This window comes from Gasterosteus aculeatus, chromosome 17 (genome assembly GCF_964276395.1).
Source record: "Gasterosteus aculeatus chromosome 17, fGasAcu3.hap1.1, whole genome shotgun sequence".
NCBI lineage: Eukaryota > Metazoa > Chordata > Actinopteri > Perciformes > Gasterosteidae > Gasterosteus > Gasterosteus aculeatus.
In genome coordinates, this window is record NC_135705.1 from 1430108 (window position 1) to 1453763 (window position 23656).

General features: G+C 46.8%; 1 protein-coding gene across 6 annotated transcripts in view; it reads left to right on the forward strand.

The window, feature by feature from the left end:
- grip2b (glutamate receptor interacting protein 2b) overlaps positions 1-23656 on the forward strand; it is a 112799-nt gene that overhangs the window by 32847 nt on the left and 56296 nt on the right. For 2 of the 6 annotated variants that reach the window (XM_078092690.1, XM_078092692.1), the window contains exon 1: positions 20083-20227. The exons of 2 other annotated variants lie outside the window; for them this stretch is intronic. In XM_078092690.1, coding sequence (XP_077948816.1) covers positions 20173-20227 — 55 coding nt within the window. In that variant the 5' untranslated portion in view covers positions 20083-20172. Of the gene's footprint in view, positions 1-6377; positions 6751-20082; positions 20228-23656 lie in introns of those variants that run through there. 2 more of the 6 variants (XM_078092695.1, XM_078092688.1) reach the window with 2 other exon arrangements.

Here is a 23656-nt window from a genome sequence, read left to right on the forward strand (position 1 = left end):
AGTAGATGGAGGAGGAGGAGGAGGAGGAGGAGAAGGTTCAGGAGCAGGTGGAGTAGATGATGGAGGAGGAGGAGGAGGTGGAGGAGGAGGTGGAGTAGGTGGAGGAGGTGGAGAAGATTCAGGAGGAGGCGGAGTAGGAGATTCAGGAGGAGGAGGAGGAGGTAGAGGAGGAGGAGGTGGAGGAGGAGGAGGAGAAGGTTCAGGAGCAGGTGGAGTAGATGGAGGAGGAGGAGGTGGAGGAGGATGAGGATGAGGTGGAGGAGGAGGAGGAGGTTCAGGAGGAGGAGGATGAGGATGAGGTAGAGGAGGAGGAGGAGGTGGAGGAGGAGGAGGAGAAGGTTCAGGAGTAGGTGGAGTAGGTGGAGGAGGAGGAGGAGGTGGAGGAGGATGAAGTCACAAATCCTTATTGTAAAACAACTCAAACGGCCAAATGAAGGGAGAACTTTGGTGAAAAGACAGACGTAGAGACAATGAGTCGTGGAACTATTTCTACGGCTTTGTTTGATTAGTAAATCTTTCCTTAATAGTGAGACACCATTAAACAGAAACAGTTCTTCATATTAAGATATAAACATTAATCTCCAGCATTAATTTTCTGCTGAACTCAGAGTGATGAACGACGTCGTTCCAGAGAGTAATGAAGGTGAGACATATTACTTAAATGCATCGACTGTTGGACCAGTCGGTTGCAGCATATCGGGGCTGGAGTTACTCTTCTAGTCGGGGGGGTCTGGGGGTCCACAGAGAGTCTCTCTCGGGGAGACACGAGGTTTTGGGTGGATCTCTGAACGCTTCTGCCTTCAAACTAAGGCGACAAAGATGTGAAGTTGAGTTGTTCAGAAAGCAGCTTTCTTTGTCTTAATGGACGTCCACGTCCAGGGGCGTAACCACGCACCCTTTGGGGGGTCGTGTCCCCCCCAATACACAGCAGAAAATACGTGTTTCCTTCCCCTTATGAACCGGGACTCTCTGAGTGGCTGCTCGCTCCGTAGTGTCCCGCCCCCCCCGTCTCTTAATTGGACAACGTTCCAGTAAGTTTCAGTTTCGGAAACCTCCCTCAGCGATGCGTTGATGATCCTCAGTGTGAAGACCTCCTGCTGGGTGAAGTCTCCTCGCCTTCTCACTGCTGCCTAAATATACGAATATCGGTACATCCAAACGTAATCAGAGAGAGGAAAAAGTATTTGACGAGTGTAACTTTTTCAAAATCAGACTCTACACACACACACACACACACACACACACACACACACTGCTGATTCGTGGCGTATGGTATTTTTGACACATTTTCAACTTCATCATTTCCCTCATTTATATTGTTGGACTATGAAACTCAACATGTGTGTGTGTGTGTGTGTGTGTGTGTGTGTGTGTGCGCGCGCTGCGGTGTGTGACAGCTGAACATTATCTCTGCTGCACACACCACTCCGCTCCTCTTGTGACCCATTTAATTTCCTCTGTACACCACCGGCACGTCCCGTTGCCCATGGCAACGTGAGGCCCGCGCACACGCGTGTGTGGAAGAGTTTGTGCGCGTAGTTGTGTCGCAGCGTCGGGGTGTTTTCAAGGGATCTCTGCGTGCTCATTGGAGCAGCTACTGTGTACTTGAATGACAAGTTGTGTGTGTATTTGTGAGGAGGATCAGTTGAAGCCTTCAAAGCGTCTCCTTCCTTTCATCCTTCCTCTTCGTAGAGAAACCCAAAGTGTAGCTCAGCAATGGCGACGGACGGACGCACCATCACCAACAGCTCTGTTTGGAGAGCTGACAGAGGACATGGACCGTGTTAGCTCCTAGTTAGCGCAGCTACGGAGAAAATACCTCCTTCCAAGGTAACATTCAAAGGAGAGAGCATCAGGGTGGGCTGCAAGAAACCCGTCCGAAGACTCCTCTCAAACTACCAATCGCTTCCCTCCTCGTTACCTTTGGATGATCCAGATGCAGATCCAAACCAGATCCAGATGCAGATGCTGTCACTGTCTTATTTTGTAGTTTTCTTCCACTCGTGTCCCCGGGTAACTTCACTTCCTGCCTGGTCCTGTCGTCCCCTGTGATTGTCTGATTGTTTCCACCTGTGTCCAATCACCTGCATGTGTATTTAAGCCGTGTGTGTTGTTTGTCGTCACTTGTGACGTCATTGTCTTTTGTCCTGGATGGTCCTCGGTCCTGCCTCCCCCCCCCCCCCTGGTACTTGTATGTGTTTTTGCCCGTTGGCCTTTTGCTTTGTTGAAGTTTATGACTATTAAAGTCTTTTTGTTACTCGAACTCTGCATTTGAGTCCTGCCTCCCCACGCACCCCTGACAGATCCGGGCAGCTCTACATCAGATGGGAGAAAGTAGATAATCTGGATTGTTCTATGGCCCTCGTGCTAAATACAATTGAGCCTTTGTACTGTACAATTAGTCCGTGTTCATAAACAAACGGGCTGAGCGATGGACAAAGACGTGAAAGAGACTTCATTTGTAAACCATAAAGCCGTCTGAGGGAAAGGAGGACGTGTTGTTATAGTCCTCATGTTTGGAGGTTTAGGGAGACGATTACTCTCATTTTACTTCAGTCACTCCTCCACGCTGGAAGTAAGGCCTGAAAAGTGTGTGTGGGTCAAATGTAAGTGGGTCATGAGCCTGTTTCTTGTGGTTTGCCAACACGACAGCAGGCTGCTTGTTTTGCACCAAATGCAAAGTGAAAATACAGTCAGGATTTAATCAGATCGGCTGAATCCATGAAGGTGGGAGTGCGTCTAAAAACACCAGGAATCCAGACGCTTTTATTGTGGTAAATACGACACCCGGCTGAGTCAAAAGTGTGTTTAAAGATGACAAACTGCAAACATCATCTCTTGATCTTCAGCAAATAGATTCTTTCACTTTTCCAAACTTAGAATGCGTTTGTTTTACTTCTATTTTAATGCTGACTTTTAGAAACCTCTGCTGTGTGTGTGTGTGTGTGTGTGTGTGTGCGTGTGTGTGTGTGTGTGTGTGTGTGTGTGTGTGTGTGTGTGTGTGTGTGTGGGAGGCGGGAATTGAGATCATCATAAACGCTCTAATTATACATTTAGGAGGAGGAAACGTTAATGACGGATAACATTTCTGTTTATAGAAACCGACTCCTTTGGGCTTCAAACAAATAAAAGAAATGAAAACTCATCACAATATCTGCTTTTAATGTAAAAACATACACACACAAAGGTAAAAGACCTGATCGAGCTATATTGTACATGCAGACGCTGCATTATGTGTATATATATATATATATATATATATATATATATATATATATATATATATATATATATATATATAATGTATTGCAGACACTTTGAGGCATAAAATTTCCCGGAGATAGAAAGAACTTTGTGAACGTTTCCTTGTTTTTTATTATTTTAACCATTTTCCACCGTTTGACGGGATGATACTCACTAATATGAAGAGCTTCTAATGGTCTATGAGTCATTCAAAGTGCCTCACTGGCTTGATATGTGTTTGCGTGTGCGTGCGTGTGTGTGCGTGTTTGCGTGCCAGGTTTAAGTCATTTGAAGTTAACTTACTGTGATTAATTCACACAACCTCTATGAGACTGTTTCATAATCAGTTCATGTAGAGTACCAGTGATGCACACCTCCACACACACACACACACACACACACACACACACACACACTGTATATATCTTATGAAACTTTGAACGCCCTCCTGGCATAAGAACCTGTCTTTAAACCCAGTGAGTGAATTAATGAATGAAAGTCTGTGGATCCTCTGTGGTCATGAGTGTGTGTGTGTGTGTGTGTGTGAGTCATTTTTCTCTTCTTATGGGGATCCACTAAAATAGATGAATAAGAGAAATAATCTCTGAAGGAAAAGATTAGTCATTTTTTGTCTTCTCTTCAGTTGAATGTTCCTTTTCTGTACAAACATCTGTGATGTAAATGTGCATCAGCCATTTGAATTTAGTTTTTTTTGATGCAGACAAATGCGTAAGAACGATACATAAAGAAAGTAATAAGAATTAAAATGCCCTGTGGGGACGGAGCTGGACAGCATGGAGGCAGTTGAGTCTCGCCATGGGACTTGTGTCCCTCGCCGGTCACCTGACGCAGCACCCGTGTGCTGCCTGTTGTCTAAAGTGGAGGTTTGCACAGCTTTGGGTCACTAAGCTATTAGACGAGTTGGGCCGATATTGTCAGGAACCCTCTGCTAAGGTGAAGATTCATTCTTCCCACAATGCACTGCGGCAGTCGGGAGGAAAAGTCCTGGAATCCGCTGACAAAGCCCGATGCTGAGGCGGGTCTATTTCTGTCTCTGTGACTCTTCTTTAATACTTGGAAAGTGGTTCCTCTGGTGCTCCTCCGGAGGTCCGCCCGCCTGCAGCTGACCTCCTTTCCAAGCTGCCGGTTCAGTCCGGTAAATATTGTCTGTCAGGGCTTTTATTGTGAAAGGTGAGAACAGGAAGAGCTTACCTGGTCAGCTCTGTTTGAACCCATTGATACAGTTTTCTATCTATCCAGATGTTAAAGCTTCCCGTGAGGAGGAACGCTCTGACCTGACGTGCAGAAGGATGGCAGGCGGTTCACATCATGAACTGATGACCTTTGTTTCCGCTAAACGACTTGGACCACTTGAGATTTGATTAATATAGTAATGTTTTGCAGCCACTGAACTCTTTTTATTCAGTCTCAAGTAGATATGAGTTTGTATTATAACACAGACTCTTTACGATCTACAAATGCAAACGACATTTGTGTCACTAATCACATTTTCTCTCCTAAAGGTTATTTTATCTTACGGCCTCGGGTCTATTCAAGAAGTACATTAAGGTGATTTGATTAATATGAAGAAAAAAAACACTACCCCACATTTGATAATGTCCTCTAAGTTCTGCTCCTTCAGAAGACTCCAGAGAAGCTCAATAATCTTCACGGGTCCTTTTAATTTGCTGCCTTTAATCCGTTCTGTCAGTGTCACACTTTCCAAAGAGGCAGAACCTGGTGCAGCATCGCGGCGTCTGATTGGATCGTCTCGGGTCAGCGATTAAAACGCGTGTCACGAACTCCTCGCCTGAGTTTTCATTATAGCGACCTGGGGTCCACGTGCTGCTGCTGCAGCGTGTGTGTCTGTGTGTAACACGTTCCTCTGTGTGCGGATCCGCCGTGTGTGTTATCCTGCCTAACTGTGTGTGTGTGTGTGTGTCTGTGTGTGTGTGTGTGTGTGTGTGTGTGTGTGTGTGTTAGCTCCCCTCCAGAGACGAGCTTATTATGGAGAGGCACGAAATAGAGATGAAAGAGATGTGGACAGAGGGACGGAGGATGGACAAATGGGGAAAAGAGGGACCGGTGGAGGACGGTGTTAGGATGGAGGGGGACGGGGGGGGGGCGGTGTTAGGGTGGAGGGTGGAGAGGGACGGGGGGAGGATGGTGTTAGGGTGGAGGGGGGAGTGGGACTGGGAGAGGACGGTGTTAGGGTGGAGGTGGAGAGGGACGGGTGGAGGACGGTGTTAGGGTGGAGGGTGAAGTGGGACGTGGGGAGGACGGTGTTAGGGTGGAGGGTGGAGAGGGACGGGGGGAGGATGGTGTTAGGGTGGAGGGGGGAGTGGGACGGGGGGAGGACAGTGTTAGGGTGGAGGGTGGAGAGGGACGGGTGGAGGACAGTGTTAGGGTGGAGGGTGAAGTGGGACAGGGGGAGGACGGTGTTAGGGTGGAGGGTGGAGAGGGACGGGTGGAGGACGGTGTTAGGGTGGAGGGTGAAGTGGGACGTGGGGAGGACGGTGTTAGGGTGGAGGGTGGAGTGGGACGGGGGGAGGACAGTGTTAGGGCGGAGGGTGGAGAGGGACGGGTGGAGGACAGTGTTAGGGTGGAGGGTGAAGTGGGACAGGGGGAGGACGGTGTTAGGGTGGAGGGTGGAGAGGGACGGGTGGAGGACGGTGTTAGGGTGGAGGGTGAAGTGGGACGTGGGGAGGACGGTGTTAGGGTGGAGGGTGGAGAGGGACGGGGGGAGGATGGTGTTAGGGTGGAGGGGGAGTGGGACGGGGGGAGGACGGTGTTAGGGTGGAGGGTGGAGTGGGACGGGTGGAGGGAGACACCAGTTGATGCTGTTGTGGAAGCAGAATAGAAAAAGCACCACGCTGTATTGTCTTTTCTCTGTGGAGAGTTTACAGGGTGGTGGAGGTGGTGGTGGAGGTGTGGTGGTGGGTGCATCGTTAAAGAGAGAGAGAGAGGAGGGGAGAAGTGGATGTGCCGCCTCCCTCTTCCTCCCTCTTCCTCCCGCTCCTCTCCCTCAGAGCCTCACGCCTCCCGACGCTTCGCTGGGCGGATCGTCGGTGAGCTGAAGAAGAGGGAGGAAGGAGGAAGGACGACGGAACTGAGCCACTAAGTACCGCGCTGCAAAGAGAGAAGAAGGAGAAGAAGAAGACCAGACCGGGGGAGGAAGAAGAGAAGAAGAGAGACAGAGACACTGTGGGGAAGAAGCAGACGACAAAGTGCAAAAGTTATCAAGATTTCCCCAAAAGACTAAAAAGAACAGACGAACGAGTGGGACCAGAAGGGGAAGTTGGAGACAAGAGAGGAAGCAGAAAGACGAATCCGTCACCTGCACGTCCAGGATGGACAAAGTGGAGCGGGTGATGAAGATGGTGAAGAGGATGTCGCCGAGGAAGAAGAGGAGAGAAGGGGGAGGAGGACGAGGGGGAGGACCGGGAGAGCTGGAGAGCCCCGACACCTTGTGCGACGAGCTCTGTCGCTTCAGCCTCTGCATCGGGGGTGAGGGGTCGCCGTGTGTGTGCGTGTGAGTGTGTGTGTGTGCGTGTGTGACAATGGGTCTGTTGAGTTCATGTATGAGTGTGAAACACGGAGAATCTGTGTTTCTGTAGGTTAAAATAAAAACATGGAACCCCCCCCAGGCAGAACTCAGGGGAATCCTGTGTTATGTTGTAGAACTGGTTGAAATGACACATCCCCTTCATTAGAAGGTGAAGGGGGTGTTTTGGGACGGGGGGTGATGATGAAGTGCTAATAACCTCTTGCGTTAATGTTGGGACACGAACATCGTCTCCTGCGTTTCTCCACTTTAACCTCCAGGAACCTTTGTGTGTTTCTGGTGATGTCGCTGATCTGAAATGACTCCTTCACAGTAAGAACAGTGCGCTTGTTTCTTACGCTACGTTCTCCTGGAATATAATTGTCAAATCATCAAGTCTCATCTATGGAAGGTTGCTGTGTCTCTTAGTTAGCGCTAGCGTTTAATTAGCTCTGCTAGCGTCGGCGCTACCGTCTGTGTTGCTACCTCGTGCTCTTCAAAGACTTTCGCTTTGTGTTTCCGCTGCTATCTAGTTACTCGCCAACGGGAGAACAGACGTGTTCAACGCGGTGTGGATCAAGAAAGTCCGGGACAATGGATTTACTGATATGTAGCATTTGACCGCGACGCTCGACGTAATGTATTCTGCGTTATGGCCACCGGGAGGCGACTCCTCCAATTGCAGGAAGACGTCTGATTGTATAGACGTCCATGAGAAAATGACTCTACTTCTCTGTTGATTTGCTCCCTCAGTAAACACGAGCGGATTGAGATTGAAAGCCGCCTCATTAGTTCAGCAAAGCGTTGCAACGCGTGTATTTTCCACCACGACAAATAGAACTGATCCGCCTCCACCTGCTCCACCTGGGCTCCACCTGCATCAACCTGAGGAGGAGTATAGATGGAGTCCTGCTGTCTGAGGGCGCGTGTTGGGTGTGCGTGGGGATCAAAGGGAGGAATCAGTGGAGCATCATGGGAGGCTGGAGGAGCCCGACTCTTACCTTGAGCCAGGTACGTCGTGGCTTTTGAGGCAAACGGATGGCAATGACCTTGTCATCTGTCACCCTGCGGCTGGTTTTGGGTGTGCACGGTGCTTGTCGCCTGCGGCGAAAAAATTCAAATTCCGCTCAGGAGAAGAGCTTGAAAGCCGAGCGAGGCAGCAGGTGAGAGCAGAGAGCCGGTGGATGATAGCGAGACAGTCCGGGTGGCAACGGACCACCAGTGTGTTGATGGTCCAGCAGCCTTCACGTGAAGACGACTCTGTCCGGCTGGTATTTCTACTCTCAACAAAATCATTTTACCATCCACTTACTAATCATTCCAGCATAAACTACAGACAAAGCAACCAGGGCAAGTAGCAAAGAAGTAGTTATAGACCAGGTGGATTAGTTTGGGAACAAAACATTCAACGAGAAATCTATTTAATTAAGTCCAAAAACCTAACTTGCATTTAAAGGCAATAAGAGATTGTTGATTCAACAATTAAATTGACATTTAAATTGTCAATTATCATCAGGGTTAAATTACAAAACGTTGTTCTGTCTTTGAGATGCCAGATTAAAGAACGTGTGTTTCCACGAGACTTTTGAAGACTTTTTGCTCGTTAAAAACAGAAACATCGATGAAATGAATCAGCGCTTTGCTTCATCCACACTTTGGCAGGATTAGGTGGGTGTTCTAAGCCCCCCTTCCCTCCTCAGGCCACTCATAGCGTAACTAACACTGCCAGATTCAGTTTGTGCCTTCTGAATCCTAAACACACCCCTAAGCTGCAGATGCCTCTGCGTTATTTCCTGGAGATCTTCATCTCAAGATCTGCATCTCCTAATCACGCATCACGCGCAGGAATCATCGGCTCCACAGTTAGAAAAACTCCGGCTGAAGTCCTGCAGCAGCTGACAGGTAATGGAAATTAGCTCCAACAGTCGAAGCGGTAGAAAAACAAACCGACATGTGACTGGCAGCCTGTGACCTTTTTATTTGACCTCTAAAACGTGCAACATGAACCTTTCCAGACTTTAAAACACTGCTTTCTACTTTCTCGGTGTCTCACAGAATCACCAGGTGGAAACAGCCTCACGACGAGACTCATTGTGGAAGAAGTTTTGTCACATTTGCGAAAATTCTGTTCTGAAAACTTTCAATTTGAAATGAAGCTGCCGTATTAAACTTTTCCCTCAGGACGTAGTATTCGGAGGAGTTTGTTGGACAAGGCCAATGGCTTCGACTCAAATACCCTCAAAAACAGCTGAAGCCAGATCACAATGGCGATGGAAAATAAATATACGCCACAAGACCAGCGGCTGTGTTTGGTTTGGGGCTGCTGGGTTTTCCCGCTCCAGCAGCCACATTGGCAGCAAACTGTCCATTTGCATTCCGCCAAATAAAATTTGTTAAAAAATAGGGAACTCGTCGGGGGACTTTTGGCATGAATTGGCTCTCGCTGCGAGGGACGACAAAGGGAATTAGTTCGCCGGCATGTTTACAACCGCTGAAGTGGCGACGTGCAAACGTGTGGATGCACGTCAAAAGCAATAAAAAACTCGCAAAGGCACAAAAAGAGGCTGAACAACAGACACAAGCAGCTAAGAGGAAACACGGGAATCACAAGCAGAGAGGAGAGATAATTAAATACACCGCTGCAAAAATGAAAGTCAATGTGAGCGTCAATGTGAACGTCGCAACCTGTTGATTGAAAGAGAATGTGGAATAACTTTGTGTGACGAGTTCTATCATCACTGTCGTGATGTTTGTTCTTCTTTTGCTGCACCAGAATAATGTTAATGACCATATTACTGGACATGCAATTTTTAAAAATACGTTTGCATAATTTTAGGTATTTCGTGTTCTCAACTCCGTCTGCACGTTGGCCTCTGCTACTTAAACCAGGTGTATCGTTCCGTCACTACTTCTTATAACACCGTTCCCAACAGGCGACGTGCATTATTCTGGAAAAGACGCTGCCGATTCAGTGTGAAACATATTTTAGTGTATTTATTTTTAGGGGCAATATTTCTTTTGCAGCTGGAGTGACCTAGTTTTGCCTCATGGATCAACAATCGTATCTGCTCACTTATCGTATCTGTAACAACACTGACAGCAGCGTTATCGCGTTCATCTTTTGTGTATTGACCAAATTTAAAAAATCACTTTTCATTCATGTGCTTTCGTTGTGATCTAATCATCATTCATTTTACTCGTTGATTGTACAGATCATGGAACTGGATCGTGTGCTGTGTTTTTACTATGCACAGGTACTTGTTTCTGACTGAAGAGTCCGGTACAACGTTCACTTATTCACAATGCACATCACGAGCGTGTAAATACTACAAACGACCAGGATTCATCGTGCGGAATAAACAAAAGCGTCTTTTTTCTAGACGTCAGTAGGAGCAGAAAGCGTCTTTAAGTCTCCTCTTAGTTCATCGTGATATCACATTTTTCTCTGAGAGTTCTGATGTTTCCACAGAAGAGGTTCTGACTCCAGTTGATGAACTCGTGGGTGTGTTGGTAAATGTCTCAGTGCATTGAAACAGATCATTTTAAAATACCTGCTGGTTTTCTCCCCTGAACACCAGGCCGTGTTTTGGTGTGTGTGTGTGTGTGTGTGTGTGTGTGTGTGTGTCGTACATTAAGCAGCTACATTTAGGTGTTAAATCCTCCTTTTATTTTGCTCTCTCATCTCTCCGCCCTCGGTCCTCTCTTCTGTCTCCCTCATTTGGTCTCTCTCTCGTCACCCTCTCTCCCTCACTCACCCTCTCTGGGGGACACGTGACGGTGACGGGGGCGAATGTTTCATTCCTTCTCGTCTTTCTCTCCAGAACCCTCTAACCCGATTCCACCGACTGCGGCTCATTCATCTGCCGCTTTGTTCGGTCTCCGTCTGCCATTCGATGAGCGTGAAGCACATTTGCAAACGAGTGCATTGCGAGTCACGCTTGATTGATGAAGCTCTTAATTTATGGAAAACACAGCAATTATTTTTTGCAGTGCTGTTTTACTCGTCTAAAACTATTTAAGAACTTATATGTGGCCACCAGCAGTTTGTGAATGTTGCGATCGGTCCGATCTGTGTCCGATCTGGACTCCTCACCCTTTGTTGGACCATCACCTGGTTTTTGTTGTTTCTGTGGACGATACTTGATGTGATCGTCTCTATGATCAGTAGTCTGACCGAGCAATTGATACAGGCTCCCTGTAGCTAATCAATCACTGATACAATATTGATACAGGACTCTATGGTCATAGTCGAGAAAAAAAGAACTAAAAATGTGCTGGATCAATTATGTGTTTTATTTATTGTATTGGTAATATTGACCAATCACCTTTGAGTCAGAAGGCATTGACTGAAATGGAACCATTGGAACCCGCCTGCTTGTCACCTGATGATCCAGCTTTTACCTGTTTAGAAAGTTACCTTGTTAGCTTAACCCTTCGACGGGCCGCCTCTAAGCCCCGCCCCCAGGATGCCGATTGGCCCGTGCCTCGGCTTACAGGACAAGGAGTCACTTCTTGAACTTTGACAAGATAGACTCCACGTGCTCTTGTGACAGGTGACATTTGCTTCAGGTTCCACTTCCTCCACGTCTCCGTGAGCCGTTAAACTCCATCTCCTGCCGCAGGTGGAACCTCTCGCCTCCGCCTTCCCCGCCGATTCACACTGTCCCATCTCCTCCTCTCAGCATAATTGGTGTCACAAAGCACCATCCGACTGGGTTCTCCGCTTCCCTTCTGTGTACTGCGTCTCGTTACGGAGCAGAGGTGCAGGAAGCCGAGCTCGCTCCAGTTCTGCCCTCGATCAAAGTCAGAATCTGAGGGGAAAAAGTCTGGAATGAAGCTCTGGCTTGCTGCTGAGTGACACCTTCTCAATGGGCGGACGCATGCTGCTCCAACCAGAGATTAAAATGGTGGTTTAATTCCTCTCGTTGTCTGGCTCAGCGTGACTGAACTGTTTCAGTAGTGATCAAACCCCAGCCACGCAGAACGCTGTGAGTTAGATTCCCTTGCAAAGCTGGATTTCCTGCAAGCTTGACGAAGAGTCATTCCAGAGCTAAGTTGAATCCCAAGAACAGCGTGTCAGACCCTCAGGCGTGAGAACCCGGTCTAAATCAGCTGCAGTAAAACGACCTCCAAGAACGAGAGAGAGGAGACAGATGCCAACAGCTGGGAGCGACTTTGAGGCCCCCGAGAGGTGAAACGCCTCCTCAGCGTCGAGGCCCAGGAACGAGTCCTGATCACCAGAGGAGGTAAACGGCGAGGAGATCGTCTCCATCGCGAGTCCATCAGACTCAGCAGTCTCCTGAGAGCGAGGACCCGTCCACCTCGGACCCCCTGGGGATTCTTTTGAGATCTTTAAACCTCTTGGATCCTGATTATGTGAACTACAAAAAAATAGATATCAGAGCATCCTGAGTACAACCAACATCAGCAGCGGCAGATTAGCATTTCTCCTTTGATTAAACCCTCGTGAACTATTTTGGGCTTCAAGCTTCCCGATGGACCGGCCACTTGTCTGAAAGGGTACTTGATGAAGCTGATACACAATGTGGAGGTGGAGCAGGACGGGGGGGGAAGCTCTCCGCTCATAACGCGTCCAGCCAACTCAGCAGGCTCCGACAACCAAATTGGCACTTTGCTTTCACTCAGAAACGTCCGGGTCGAGAGGTCGATTGTCTGGCAGACACCCATGATGGAATCCAGATAACCGAGCCACGCACTGCAGGTACGAGGGTTAACAGCCAGACGCTCCATCTGATGCCTGCAATCCCACGCGAGGGCTCCGAATGGCGCCCTTAAGGCGCCTTTTAAACACGCATTTCACCAGATCTGCTTTCCCCCCCAATGGGATCCGACCTCTCTCATTTCGTCCATCAGCAGAATTGGCAATTTGCTTCTCGTCTGGACCACGTGAGAGCGGATGTGGCTTCGTTTCACGCGCGTCCAGCCATCGCGGCGAGGAGGCCAAGGCCGGTTTGAGATCGGACGCGGAAGCTGGTCAGAGCAGTTCCAGTCTGACCTTTTACCACTGGGATGGTTTTGCAATGAGGTCCATTCCCCAAGGTGTCCAGCACCTTGTGTTCTCGTTAGTTGATTGATTAAAAAGTCTTCCTGCATTCCCACCTGGATGGGACGAACTATTTGAGTCTGAGACATTTATGTGTTTGGCTCTAAATGTCAGGCTGAACAAGCAGCATCTCTTCGTTTTGCGTAAACCTCGGTCGGCCCGCAGCGGCAAAACAGTTTTTTCACCATCGAAACGAAATAGTGGAAACCCTTCTCCTCTTCTTCTCGGTGCTATTTGGAGCATCAGCAGCATCGTGTGTTCTTTTAGTGCCTTCACATCGGCGTGTGCTGTCGTTGGCGGAGAAACTCAACCTGTGTATCGGGATTCATACTTCATGGATGAATCGTTGTTGTGTGTCTGGTTTTTATACGGTGGGGAAGGTTATTTTAACTTTTGGAAAAGTTGTTGAGCAGAAAAAAGGGGCAAGACACGCATTTGATACCTTTGGAATACATTTACAAAGAGGATAACAACGTGCATTGAGGTTATGAAGTCGGATGGTGAAGAACGGCGTTCGTTTTGACTGGAAGGAGCTGCTGACTGACTGAGTGTCAGTGAGCAAACGCAGACAATAGAAATACAATAATCCTGCAGCATGAATTTATAATGAGCCGAATCACAGCAGAACGTATAATAAAAGGTGGACAGGTCAATTCTGCCGCAACCTACATACATTTAATCCGTCCTGTGTGCTCAAAAGCTCCAGGAGAGGAAACTGGAGTTGAGTGACTCACTCGAGGAGACAGTGGAGAATCGAACCAACGACCTTCACTTGAAGATAACGTCTCCTCTTCATTCCAGCTTCAATGATGTTATTCAGAACCTGATTTCCATCTGCCCTACTTTTCAGACCCTGTGCCTGAGAAGAACCACTTTTCGGGAGTTGTGCTCACACGAGTTTTTGTTGCCTGGAGATCCGCAGAAAGTCGCCTTTCGCTGCAGTTTTGTGTCGCAACCGTGTTGGAAATCAGCTGGACTCCCACATGGACGTCAGGATCAGGGTCCACGAGGGATGGCCGTGAGGAGAGGCTGCTGAGATGGATGGAGGTGGAGGCGATGGAGAGCGGGGGAAAAGTCTGAGGACATCTGGTGGATGAAAGGAAATTAGCAACGTGCAGACAGCTCGAATGTGACAGTTTGACTCACACAGGGGAAGAGCAGAGAAGAAGGTAGAAGGAATTACAGAATTAAAATGTTTAAACCAACAGTTGTAAGGTGACAAAATACAAACATAATGATTCTGTGTGTTCTGAGCCAGGTGATGAAAACCTTCTGATGTTTGGATTTGAGCTACTAACATGTGATGTAGCCGTTCGAGCCGGTGACATTCAGCAGGCTGTATTTTATAGAGTAACTACGTATTGTAAAATAGATGTATTGTAAAATAGATGAATAGGTTCGTATCAATGAACGGCCCTGATTTACAATGCTTATACAAAGAGACGCACTAAAACGGGAAGGCCTTCAAACGAGGCTCAGCAGGAGAAGTTCGGAGGAGAAAGCACGCTGGGGTTGTTGTGGTAACAACTGCCCCCCCCCTTCTGTGTGGTGGGAGGCGGCTGGTTGGAGCAGCAGTGGGTGCTGTTGCTCCCGGGTTGCATCAGATGTTTTATGAGGGAATGGGGACGCGACGGAGGCGAAGGAAGGAGGCTGTGAAGATGGAGATGGAAGAAAAGGATGTTCTCACAGGACCTTTTCCCAGGGTTCAGTGCGCTGTGGGTCATTCTGCCCCAAAAGACCGAATCCCTCCGCTGTTACCGCGACCAACGGTCCAACGTCCCAGTAACACAGAACCCATCTACGCCTGTGATGTTCCCCCATTGTCCTTCAGGGAGACTCAGCAAAGCCTGCACTTGGTTGTTGAGTCCACTGGAGGGTGCAAGGAAGTGGAAAATACTTCTCTCCCCAGACTAGGAATGAAGAGCACCGAGCAGCTGTGGGATTCCTCCACCTCCACCCACTCACACTCCTCGGGGCCTTCTCCTGTCCATTACCCCTCCAGCGGAATGATAAAACATGATTCAACCCGTTTAAAAAGCCTTTAGTAGCTGACGCCCTGTGAAACTACGGGAGGAGATGTTTGAAACGAGACATTTGATTTCCATCATTCATATTTAGTTCTTTTTCAAGTGGAAACGTGGCGCTTTGGCTCAGAAAGAAGTCGTTGGTGAGGAGAGCGGAATGTGTCGGCAGGAGAAGAAGCGAACACATCGGAACGAAACTACTCTGCAGGATTAAACTGTGACCAATTTAAAAGCCGGACTGTGAAGCTTCTGATTCACTGCCGTTGGTTCGTAGACGCGAGATAGAAGCACCGTCAGACAACTGGTCATTGGGTTTCTCGGCTAATCACTCTTAACCAGCTATTAACCAATTATTAATTATTTGAACAAGGATATAAGGAATGTATGTATATGCATTTTTTTTTTTATTAAAAAAATTAGATGAAAAATAACATTTTCATAGTCGACAAATTTGTGTCAGACAGTTATTTTTAAATGTTTTCCGGATGCTACGAGTTCACGTTCAGCGGGTCGTTGCTGTTTGACTGACGCGATGATGTCACAGGAAGAGGTTGGGCTCCATCCGTCATCACCGCTCCCCATTGGCTGAGCTGTTTTTGGATTCCAGATATTTCTGACGGGATGCTGTTTGTAGTGTGGAGATCTGAAGATGTGGCCTAGATTCAAAACACACACACACACACACACACACACACGCACACACACACACACACACACTCACAACTTAACGTCCACAAATCTGGACTGCACTGTGCATTCACACACATGAGTACCCAAAAAACACCGATGCGCACTCACACACATACACGTATCCAGCACAGACAACTGTACCCTCAGAGGCTCAGAGAGCACAGCCACAAAGAGAACACACACACACACACACACACACACACACACACAGTGGGTGGGAGGAGAGCTTTGAGTGCATACACTCTTTTGTATATATGTTGGTGTGTGTGTGTGCGCGTCACCAAACACTAAGCCTCGTGCTCTGAGATTTGCACTCATTTCCATTTCTACCAAAACTGAAGAGGAAGAGCAGACAAGGAGGAAAGGAAGGAAGGAAGGAAGGAAGGAAGGAAGGAAGAGGAAGAGGAAGATGGACGCCTCAGAATCACAAATAAATCCCCAACAGAAGAGACGCAGGAAAGACGGCAAACAGGAAGTGAGAATAGAAGATGTGCTCTTTAAAAATTTGCTTTAAAAAATAAATCCTATTTATTTGCGTTTATGCTCAAAACGTTGTTTGTTCGGCACGTGGACGCACACACCGACCTGTGGACGCTGTCCACTGACCACGTCCACAGGTGGAACGACAGAAGTAACCGCGTCAGGCCTGGTGTGCCTTTGCACAGAAGATTAAGCTAATGAGCGCAGCGCTAATCCCGCCACAGCACTGGCTCTCTAATGCCGGCACAGGCCTCACACAGTGTGTGTGTCTGTGTGTGTGTGACAGGCAACCGAGCATCTGACCTCTCTCTCTCTCTCTCTCTCTCCCTCTCTCTCTCAGATGCAAAGCTGCTAAAGCTATGCATTTATATTTATAGTACTTACAGTAGTATTACTCTCCGTTCTGACTGGTTTCATCCAGCCTCCGTGCACATAACATATGTAGATATTCCACAAATTGATGTAGCGTGACATCGCCGTAGTTACGGAGGAGGAGGTCTGTTCTCTCTGGTTCGTCAGTAGCTGCAATGCGCCGTTATTTTAACCCAAATGATCATCTTTTCCTCCACTTGGATTAATAGTCTTGCTGCCCTCTTAATTAGAGACATGTCAATCACAGTAAGCCCCGCCCTAAAGCATCCCCTGCTTTCATGGTCTGTTTGACTCTAAATGGACCGTCATGCTGTGTTGAAGAAGACTTGAAGCGCGTGATGCAGGGTGCGCTCCGTGTTTTCGCTGTAGAGGAGAAACCCTTCGGCTGGTCAGACGCCCGGCGGCCTCGTAGGGGGCGGGACTCCCGTCCTGCATTGGCGAATGTCTGGTGAAGAGTTGACTTCTTTCACATCAGCTTAGTTAGTTCTACTCGTATCGCTGTGCACTGAAGGGAAAGTTTCACACTTCTTTAAATAACTTTTAAATTCTCTCCCTCTCTCTCTCTCTCTCTCTCTCTCGCTCTCTCTCTCTCTCTCCCCCACAGGCGATTTAACATGTATTGTGTTTTTGTGTAGGCAGATGTTTGACTGGATGTTTTTCCAGTGCCCTCTGCTCATGTTTACGCGCGTGTTTGTGTGCATGTGTGTTTGTGTGGGCGTTTTCTTTGCCTGCAATTTCTTCGGAGGACACAACTGTACTTGTGTGTGTGTGTGTGTGTGTGTGTGTGTGTGTGAGTGTGTGAAAAAAACAACAGGTTGTCTAATAATTGTTCTCTTCATGTTTCAAAAATAGGATTTAGATTGTTTGTTTTTTCTTCTGTCGTTTATTGCATGCATGCATTAAAGTGTGTGCATTTAAATATGTATTTATGTGTGCGTGTGAGTATCCATATGCACTGTGTGTGTCTGTGTGTGTACAATGACAGGAGAAGAAGATGCCAGAATCATGAATATGGATCAGTTGCTCTGCTGAGGACGGATTAAAATACCAAAAGGAAAGTCAAGTCAGGTTGATAATGATGAATAAATAGAGGTTACAGGATGAGTCACTGCATTATTTTACATTTTACTTACTACCTGAAGCAAACATGGAAGCCAATGTGTGCTATTGTTTTACAAGTCACTATGGTTACAAGTCTTGCTAGTTTCTCTCTTCCAGTAGTTGTGTTGAATAATTTTTCCTTTACTATCGTATCATTTCTGTCGGGTTGGTATTTGATGGACAGCTGTGCTGCTCCCTGTCAGCTGATTATTAGTAAATAATGTGCCTGCATACCTGGATATATCTGACTGCCCTCTTATGGCCTGGCCTCTGTTCTCTGAGCTCTTAAAGAATACGTGTAATTCAAAATTAATTTGATTTTCATATCAAAAGACTCTTTGTAAAGGTTTGTAAAAGCCAAACTCTGCTTTTGACGCTTATTCCTTTGATTTTTCCTCACTCTCTTTAAATGTGGAGGTTTAACATATAACATAACATAGGATTAATAGGAATAGCGTAGGAATAACGTAGGAATAATGTAGGAATAATGTAGGAATAACATAGGAATAATAGGAATAACAAGGATAACAGGAATAATAAGGATAACATAGGAATAACAGGGATAACACAGGAATAACATAGGAATAACGTAGTAATAACATAGGAATAACAGGGATAACACAGGTATAACATAGGAATAACGTAGTAATAACATAGGAATAATGTAGGAATAAAATGAATGACATAGGAATAACGTAGAAATAACGTAGGAATAATGTAGGAATAACATAGGAATAACGTAGGAATAATGTAGGAATAACATAGGAATAACAGGAATAACAAGGATAACAGGAATAGTAAGGATGACATAGGAATAATGTAGGAATAATGTAGGAATAAAATGAATAAAATGAATAACATAGGAATAACATAGTAATAACATAGTAATAACAGGAATAACGTAGTAATTAGGAATAACGTAGGAATAACATAGGAATAACGTAGGAATAATGTAGGAATAACATAGGAATAACGTAGGAATAACATAGGAATAACGTAGGAATAATGTAGGAATAACATAGGAATAACGTAGGAATAATGTAGGAATAACATAGGAATAACGTAGGAATAATGTAGGAATAACATAGGAATAACCTAGGAATAATGTAGGAATAACATAGGAATAACGTAGGAATAATGTAGGAATAACATAGGAATAACAGGAATAACAAGGATAACAGGAATAATAAGGATGACATAGGAATAATGTAGGAATAAAATGAATAAAATGAATAACATAGGAATAACATAGTAATAACATAGGAATAACAGGAATAACGTAGTAATTAGGAATAACGTAGGAATAACATAGAAATATATATGTTTATACATGTATATATAATTAGAAGGAAGCATCCTCTGTTTTCTTAACTTCTTGCCTCTTCACCACTTTGCTGTCTTCTTCCATATCTTCTCAGTTCCCTTTTCATTACGTCCCCCCACCCCTTCCTACCCCCCCCCCGCTCCAACACACCTCCACCTCCTCAACACGCCGTTCCTCCCTTCTTCTGCCCAATCCGGTCTGGTCTTTTGATCTCGCACACATTGTTCACGGTAGCTTACCCTTCCACCCCTCCACCCCGCTACGCTGTTACCACGACACTCAGCGACTCGCTCAATGTGAGGGGCGGGTGCGGATTGTGAGAATTTGGAGCGAGGGAGGTTGAAAAGAGCTGCTTTGGAGATTAGTGTTGGGGGGGGCGAGAAGGCAAAGGAGAAAAGTGAAACGAAAGAGCCAAACATGGTTACATGGTGACAAGAAGGTCCAATCAACAGAGAATGACTCCGTGAACATCCATGCATGTCCCTGTAGACAGTGTCCCTTCAATGTAAGTCTCCCGACTCTTTCCCGCCTCCTCTTGCCCCCCTTCACCTTCCTGACCCACCTGCTGGGCTCCAAAGGCTTTCTCTCACTCTCCTGCTGGGCCCCACCCCGCCACACCAGTAACATCTTCTATCATCAGACACAGGAGGTAATTAGCTCTCTAGATGACTGGCACAGTTACATTGAGGTGGGAAATTAAATATTTATTCATTTAACTGGTGAATAAATACAAAAATCAGACAATGAATAAATAAGAAGGGGTATAAAACTAATACTTTTTTCTTTAAAGCCGACGTAAAAGATGAAAAGGAAGAAATAAGCCAGAGGAACTTCTCAGAAATAGAGGAGGAACAATTGTGAGAGTGTGACAGACACAACAATAAGAGAGGATTAACGGAGGAAGGAGAGGCAGCGAGGGGAAAGAAAGTAGCACCGAGGCTGAGGAAGAGGATGAAGAAGAGCGCGAGCGAGGAGAAAGAGAGACGCTCAATTTCATTCTACTACTTCCCACACAGAAAGAGAGAGAGAGAACCTCAAGAGTGGAAAGCAGAGGGAGACTGTGAAACCACCTCTCCTCTCAGAAACAAGACTCCCTCTCTCCCTCCCTCTCTCCCCCTCTCCCTCCCTCTCTCTCTCCTGTCTCTGCCATGTGACCGGCCAACGCTCCGATGCCGCTCTCTTCTTCTTCGCTCTCTCATCACTAGCTCGGCTCACACTGATATCTGACTGAGGAAGAGGAAGAAGAGGAGGAGGAAGGAGAGAGAGAGAGAGAGAGAGAGAGAGAGAGAGAAGGCAAGAAGAAGATAAAGGGGAGAGAAGAGAGAAAAGGATGTTCTCCGTTTCACTCAAGTGCCGCTTAGGGGTCATCAGGCGGCGAGTTAAGGGTATGTGTGTGTGTGTGTGTGTGTGTGTCAGAAAGAAAGACACTTCTGCCCTCATGCTGCTGCTGTGTGTGTCTTTAGTGTGTACCGGCCATGTCTGCTTGCATGTGTACATTCTGTACGCACACACAGAAATGATGCCTACTTCCTGCTGATGTTCCTGTTGTCATTTACTCGCATCCTCTCCTTGCCTCTTCTCCTCCTCCTCTTCCTCCATCCAGCCTGCGGTTTGCTTCTTTGCTCGTATTGATAGATGTCCACAGGAGGCCTCGGATGGAGCTCATTGTTTAGTGATGGGTGTTATTTGGGGTTCGTTAATGGTTTCAGGCCCTGCCGGAATCGACCAGAAGCAACTTGTTGGTTGTTTCCCGTGGCAAGCTTCTCCAACAGGGAAACTTAAAAGTGACTGAAAGGAAGTTTTAGGGAAGTGATGTGACGTCTGAGTCATAAAGAGTTGTTTGTGTGGTGGAGAGAGAAGCGGTGGATTATTATTCTGGATCATTGACTGAGTGAACAAAGCTCACTTTGTCTCGTTTCATTCAAGTCTTCAGTTGAGTCAAACGAAGCAGACGAGGACGTTTATTATTTATCGCGTTTTTTTGGTTCAGGGGGGTAAAAACCAAACCAGCAAACAACCAGCAAATAGAAACAATGTTTGTGTTGCTTGCAAAGCTGCAGCCACAGACTTTCATGAATGTCGGTTTTATGTCTGTATTTTGAAGAAAGGGTTTAATTATCTGAAATGCAAAACAAAAAAGCACAAAAACTGAATTATGTTAACATGAACAATGCAATACACCTGTTTAATATGTCCTGTTTAATTGTTGACAAAAAGGATATTTCCAAGCTGCTATCAGTGAAGTTTACAACAGACTTTTAGCATTTTGGGACCATTTGTTTAAAGTCAAACATAGTTGTCCCCTTTTATATATTTGTCTTCGATTCATTCATCATATCGGCATAATGTGCTAATGTTTCACTCCTAATGGTACAAATGTTGTGATGTTCCAGACCTGCATTGTTCCTGCGAATGTATTATTATTATAATAACTCTTGCTCACTCGCTGTATGTGGGTTAGTAATGCTTCATGTATGACGTGGGGTTGGAACTGTGTGTGCGTGTGTGACAGAGAGAGAGAGAGAGATGCATGCTGGGTCGCCAGTGGAGCTTTGGGCCAGTTTGTTGTTGTGTTTTGATTGATCTTCAAATCTCTGCAAGCTGTTGGGACCTCTGCATCCTCTCCCTCTGCTTGCTGACTTTCATTGTGAATGAGCCCACTGCTCACAGCATGTGGCCTTCACACGTGTGTGTGTCCTGCGTGTGAAGGATGTGCACCACGTGTGTGTATGTTTTGGCATGTTTGAGTGAGGAGTGACATTAAACCTCGTCTGAACAGGACTGTGTGTGTGTGTGTGTGTATGTGTGTGTGTGTGTGTGTGTGTGTGTGTGTGTGTGTGTGTGTGTGTGTGTGTAGATAGATAGTGTTTGGTCTTAAATGTGTCGGTGGTTACGACCGGAAGCTGCAGCTGAACACGAATCCTCACTTCTCATCGATTTCAGTGATCATCTATCAGTGGTCAACTATCACTCACCAATACGTAGAGTCCTTTATGTGACCAAACCACTTAAATAAATGTAACTAGTGTTTGATGTAAAAGTTAACTTTGGAACTGGGCGCGACTGAAGTACGCCACTGCTAGATGCCAGATGGTGTAGAAGCTAATGGTAGGTAGGAGGTGGCGTAGAAGGTAGTGGTAGGTAGGAGGTGGTATAGAAGCTAGTGGTAGGAGGTGGCATAGAAGCTAGTGGTAGGTAGGAGGTGGCGTAGAAGGTAGTGGTAGGAGGTGGTGTAGAAGGTAGTGGTATGTAAGAGGTGGTGTAGAAGCTAGTGGTAGGAGGTGGTGTAGAAGGTAGTGGTATGTAAGAGGTGGCGTAGAAGGTAGTGGTAGGTAGCAGATGGTGTAGAAGCTAATGGTAGGTAGGAGGTGGTATAGAAGCTAGTGGTAGGAGGTGGTGTAGAAGGTAGTGGTATGTAAGAGGTGGTGTAGAAGCTAGTGGTAGGTAGGAGGTGGTGTAGAAGCTAGTGGTAGGTAGGAGGTGGTGTAGCAGCTAGTGGTAGGAGGTGGTGTAGAAGGTAGTGGTATGTAAGAGGTGGTGTAGAAGCTAGTGGTAGGTAGGAGGTGGTGTAGAAGCTAGTGGTAGGTAGGAGGTGGTGTAGCAGCTAGTGGTAGGTAGGAGGTGGTGTAGAAGCTAGTGGTAAGTAGGAGGTGGCATAGAAGCTAGTGGTAGGTAGGAGGTGGCATAGAAGCTAGTGGTAGGTAGGAGGTGGCGTAGAAGGTAGTGGTAGGTAGCAGATGGTGTAGAAGCTAATGGTAGGTAGGAGGTGGTATAGAAGCTAGTGGTAGGAGGTGGTGTAGAAGGTAGTGGTATGTAAGAGGTGGTGTAGAAGCTAGTGGTAGGTAGGAGGTGGTGTAGAAGCTAGTGGTAGGTAGGAGGTGGTGTAGCAGCTAGTGGTAGGTAGGAGGTGGTGTAGCAGCTAGTGGTAGGTAGGAGGTGGTGTAGAAGCTAGTGGTAGGTAGGAGGTGGCGTAGAAGCTAGTGGTAGGTAGGAGGTGGTGTAGAAGCTCGTGGTAGGTAGGAGGTGGTGTAGCAGCTAGTGGTGGTATGAGAACATAGTGTTAAGCAGAATACTTTCCTCTTAGTTCGATGCATTTTCTTAGACAGAGCTTTAGAAAGTGTGTATGAATCCTCACGTGGTGGAAGTCCAGCGATCAATAGAGAGGCGTAAGATAAGAGCTTCAGGCGCTTCAGAGAACCAAACCACCTCAAAGTCTACGAGGCCTCGTGTCTAATCGAGGGTCCCGCTCAGCTTCACCCGACCGACTTACATTATAGTGCTGGAATGTTTTCACTTGGAAGTGACCACGAAACGCAGCAGTGAGGATTGGTCCGTTTTGGAGGACGAATAGTATCTTAAGTGGGTGCAGATTGTATCAGCGGGCGACGGCCTCAGGATCTGAGTGCCTCAGACCTCCAGGGGGAATGGAACAGATGATCTAAGTCCTAACTGTTTTTATCGGGTCGGTCACACCTTTTCAGCTCCTTTGTTGGGAACCAGTTACTGTTCAACTGTGATCTTCTCCCCTGCAAGTAGCGGCTCCCTCTGCGAGCGTGACCGGATCAAAGGGGCCGTGATCCAATAGACTGAAGAACCTGAGTCTCTGCCTCGCTTTAGTTTGTGCAGCTGTCCGTGGTGCTCGTCTTCGTTCGGCATCTCAGTTTGTGTTGAGGCCTTCGTTTGAACTCGTTCTAGAGGATCAGCCTTTTACTGTCAGCATTAAACCTTTAACGCGCCATCATGCGCTTCACATCCGGCCTGGTCATAATTTGGTAGTATTGCAAGAAATGTATTTTCAGTTTGCTTTGCTCTGG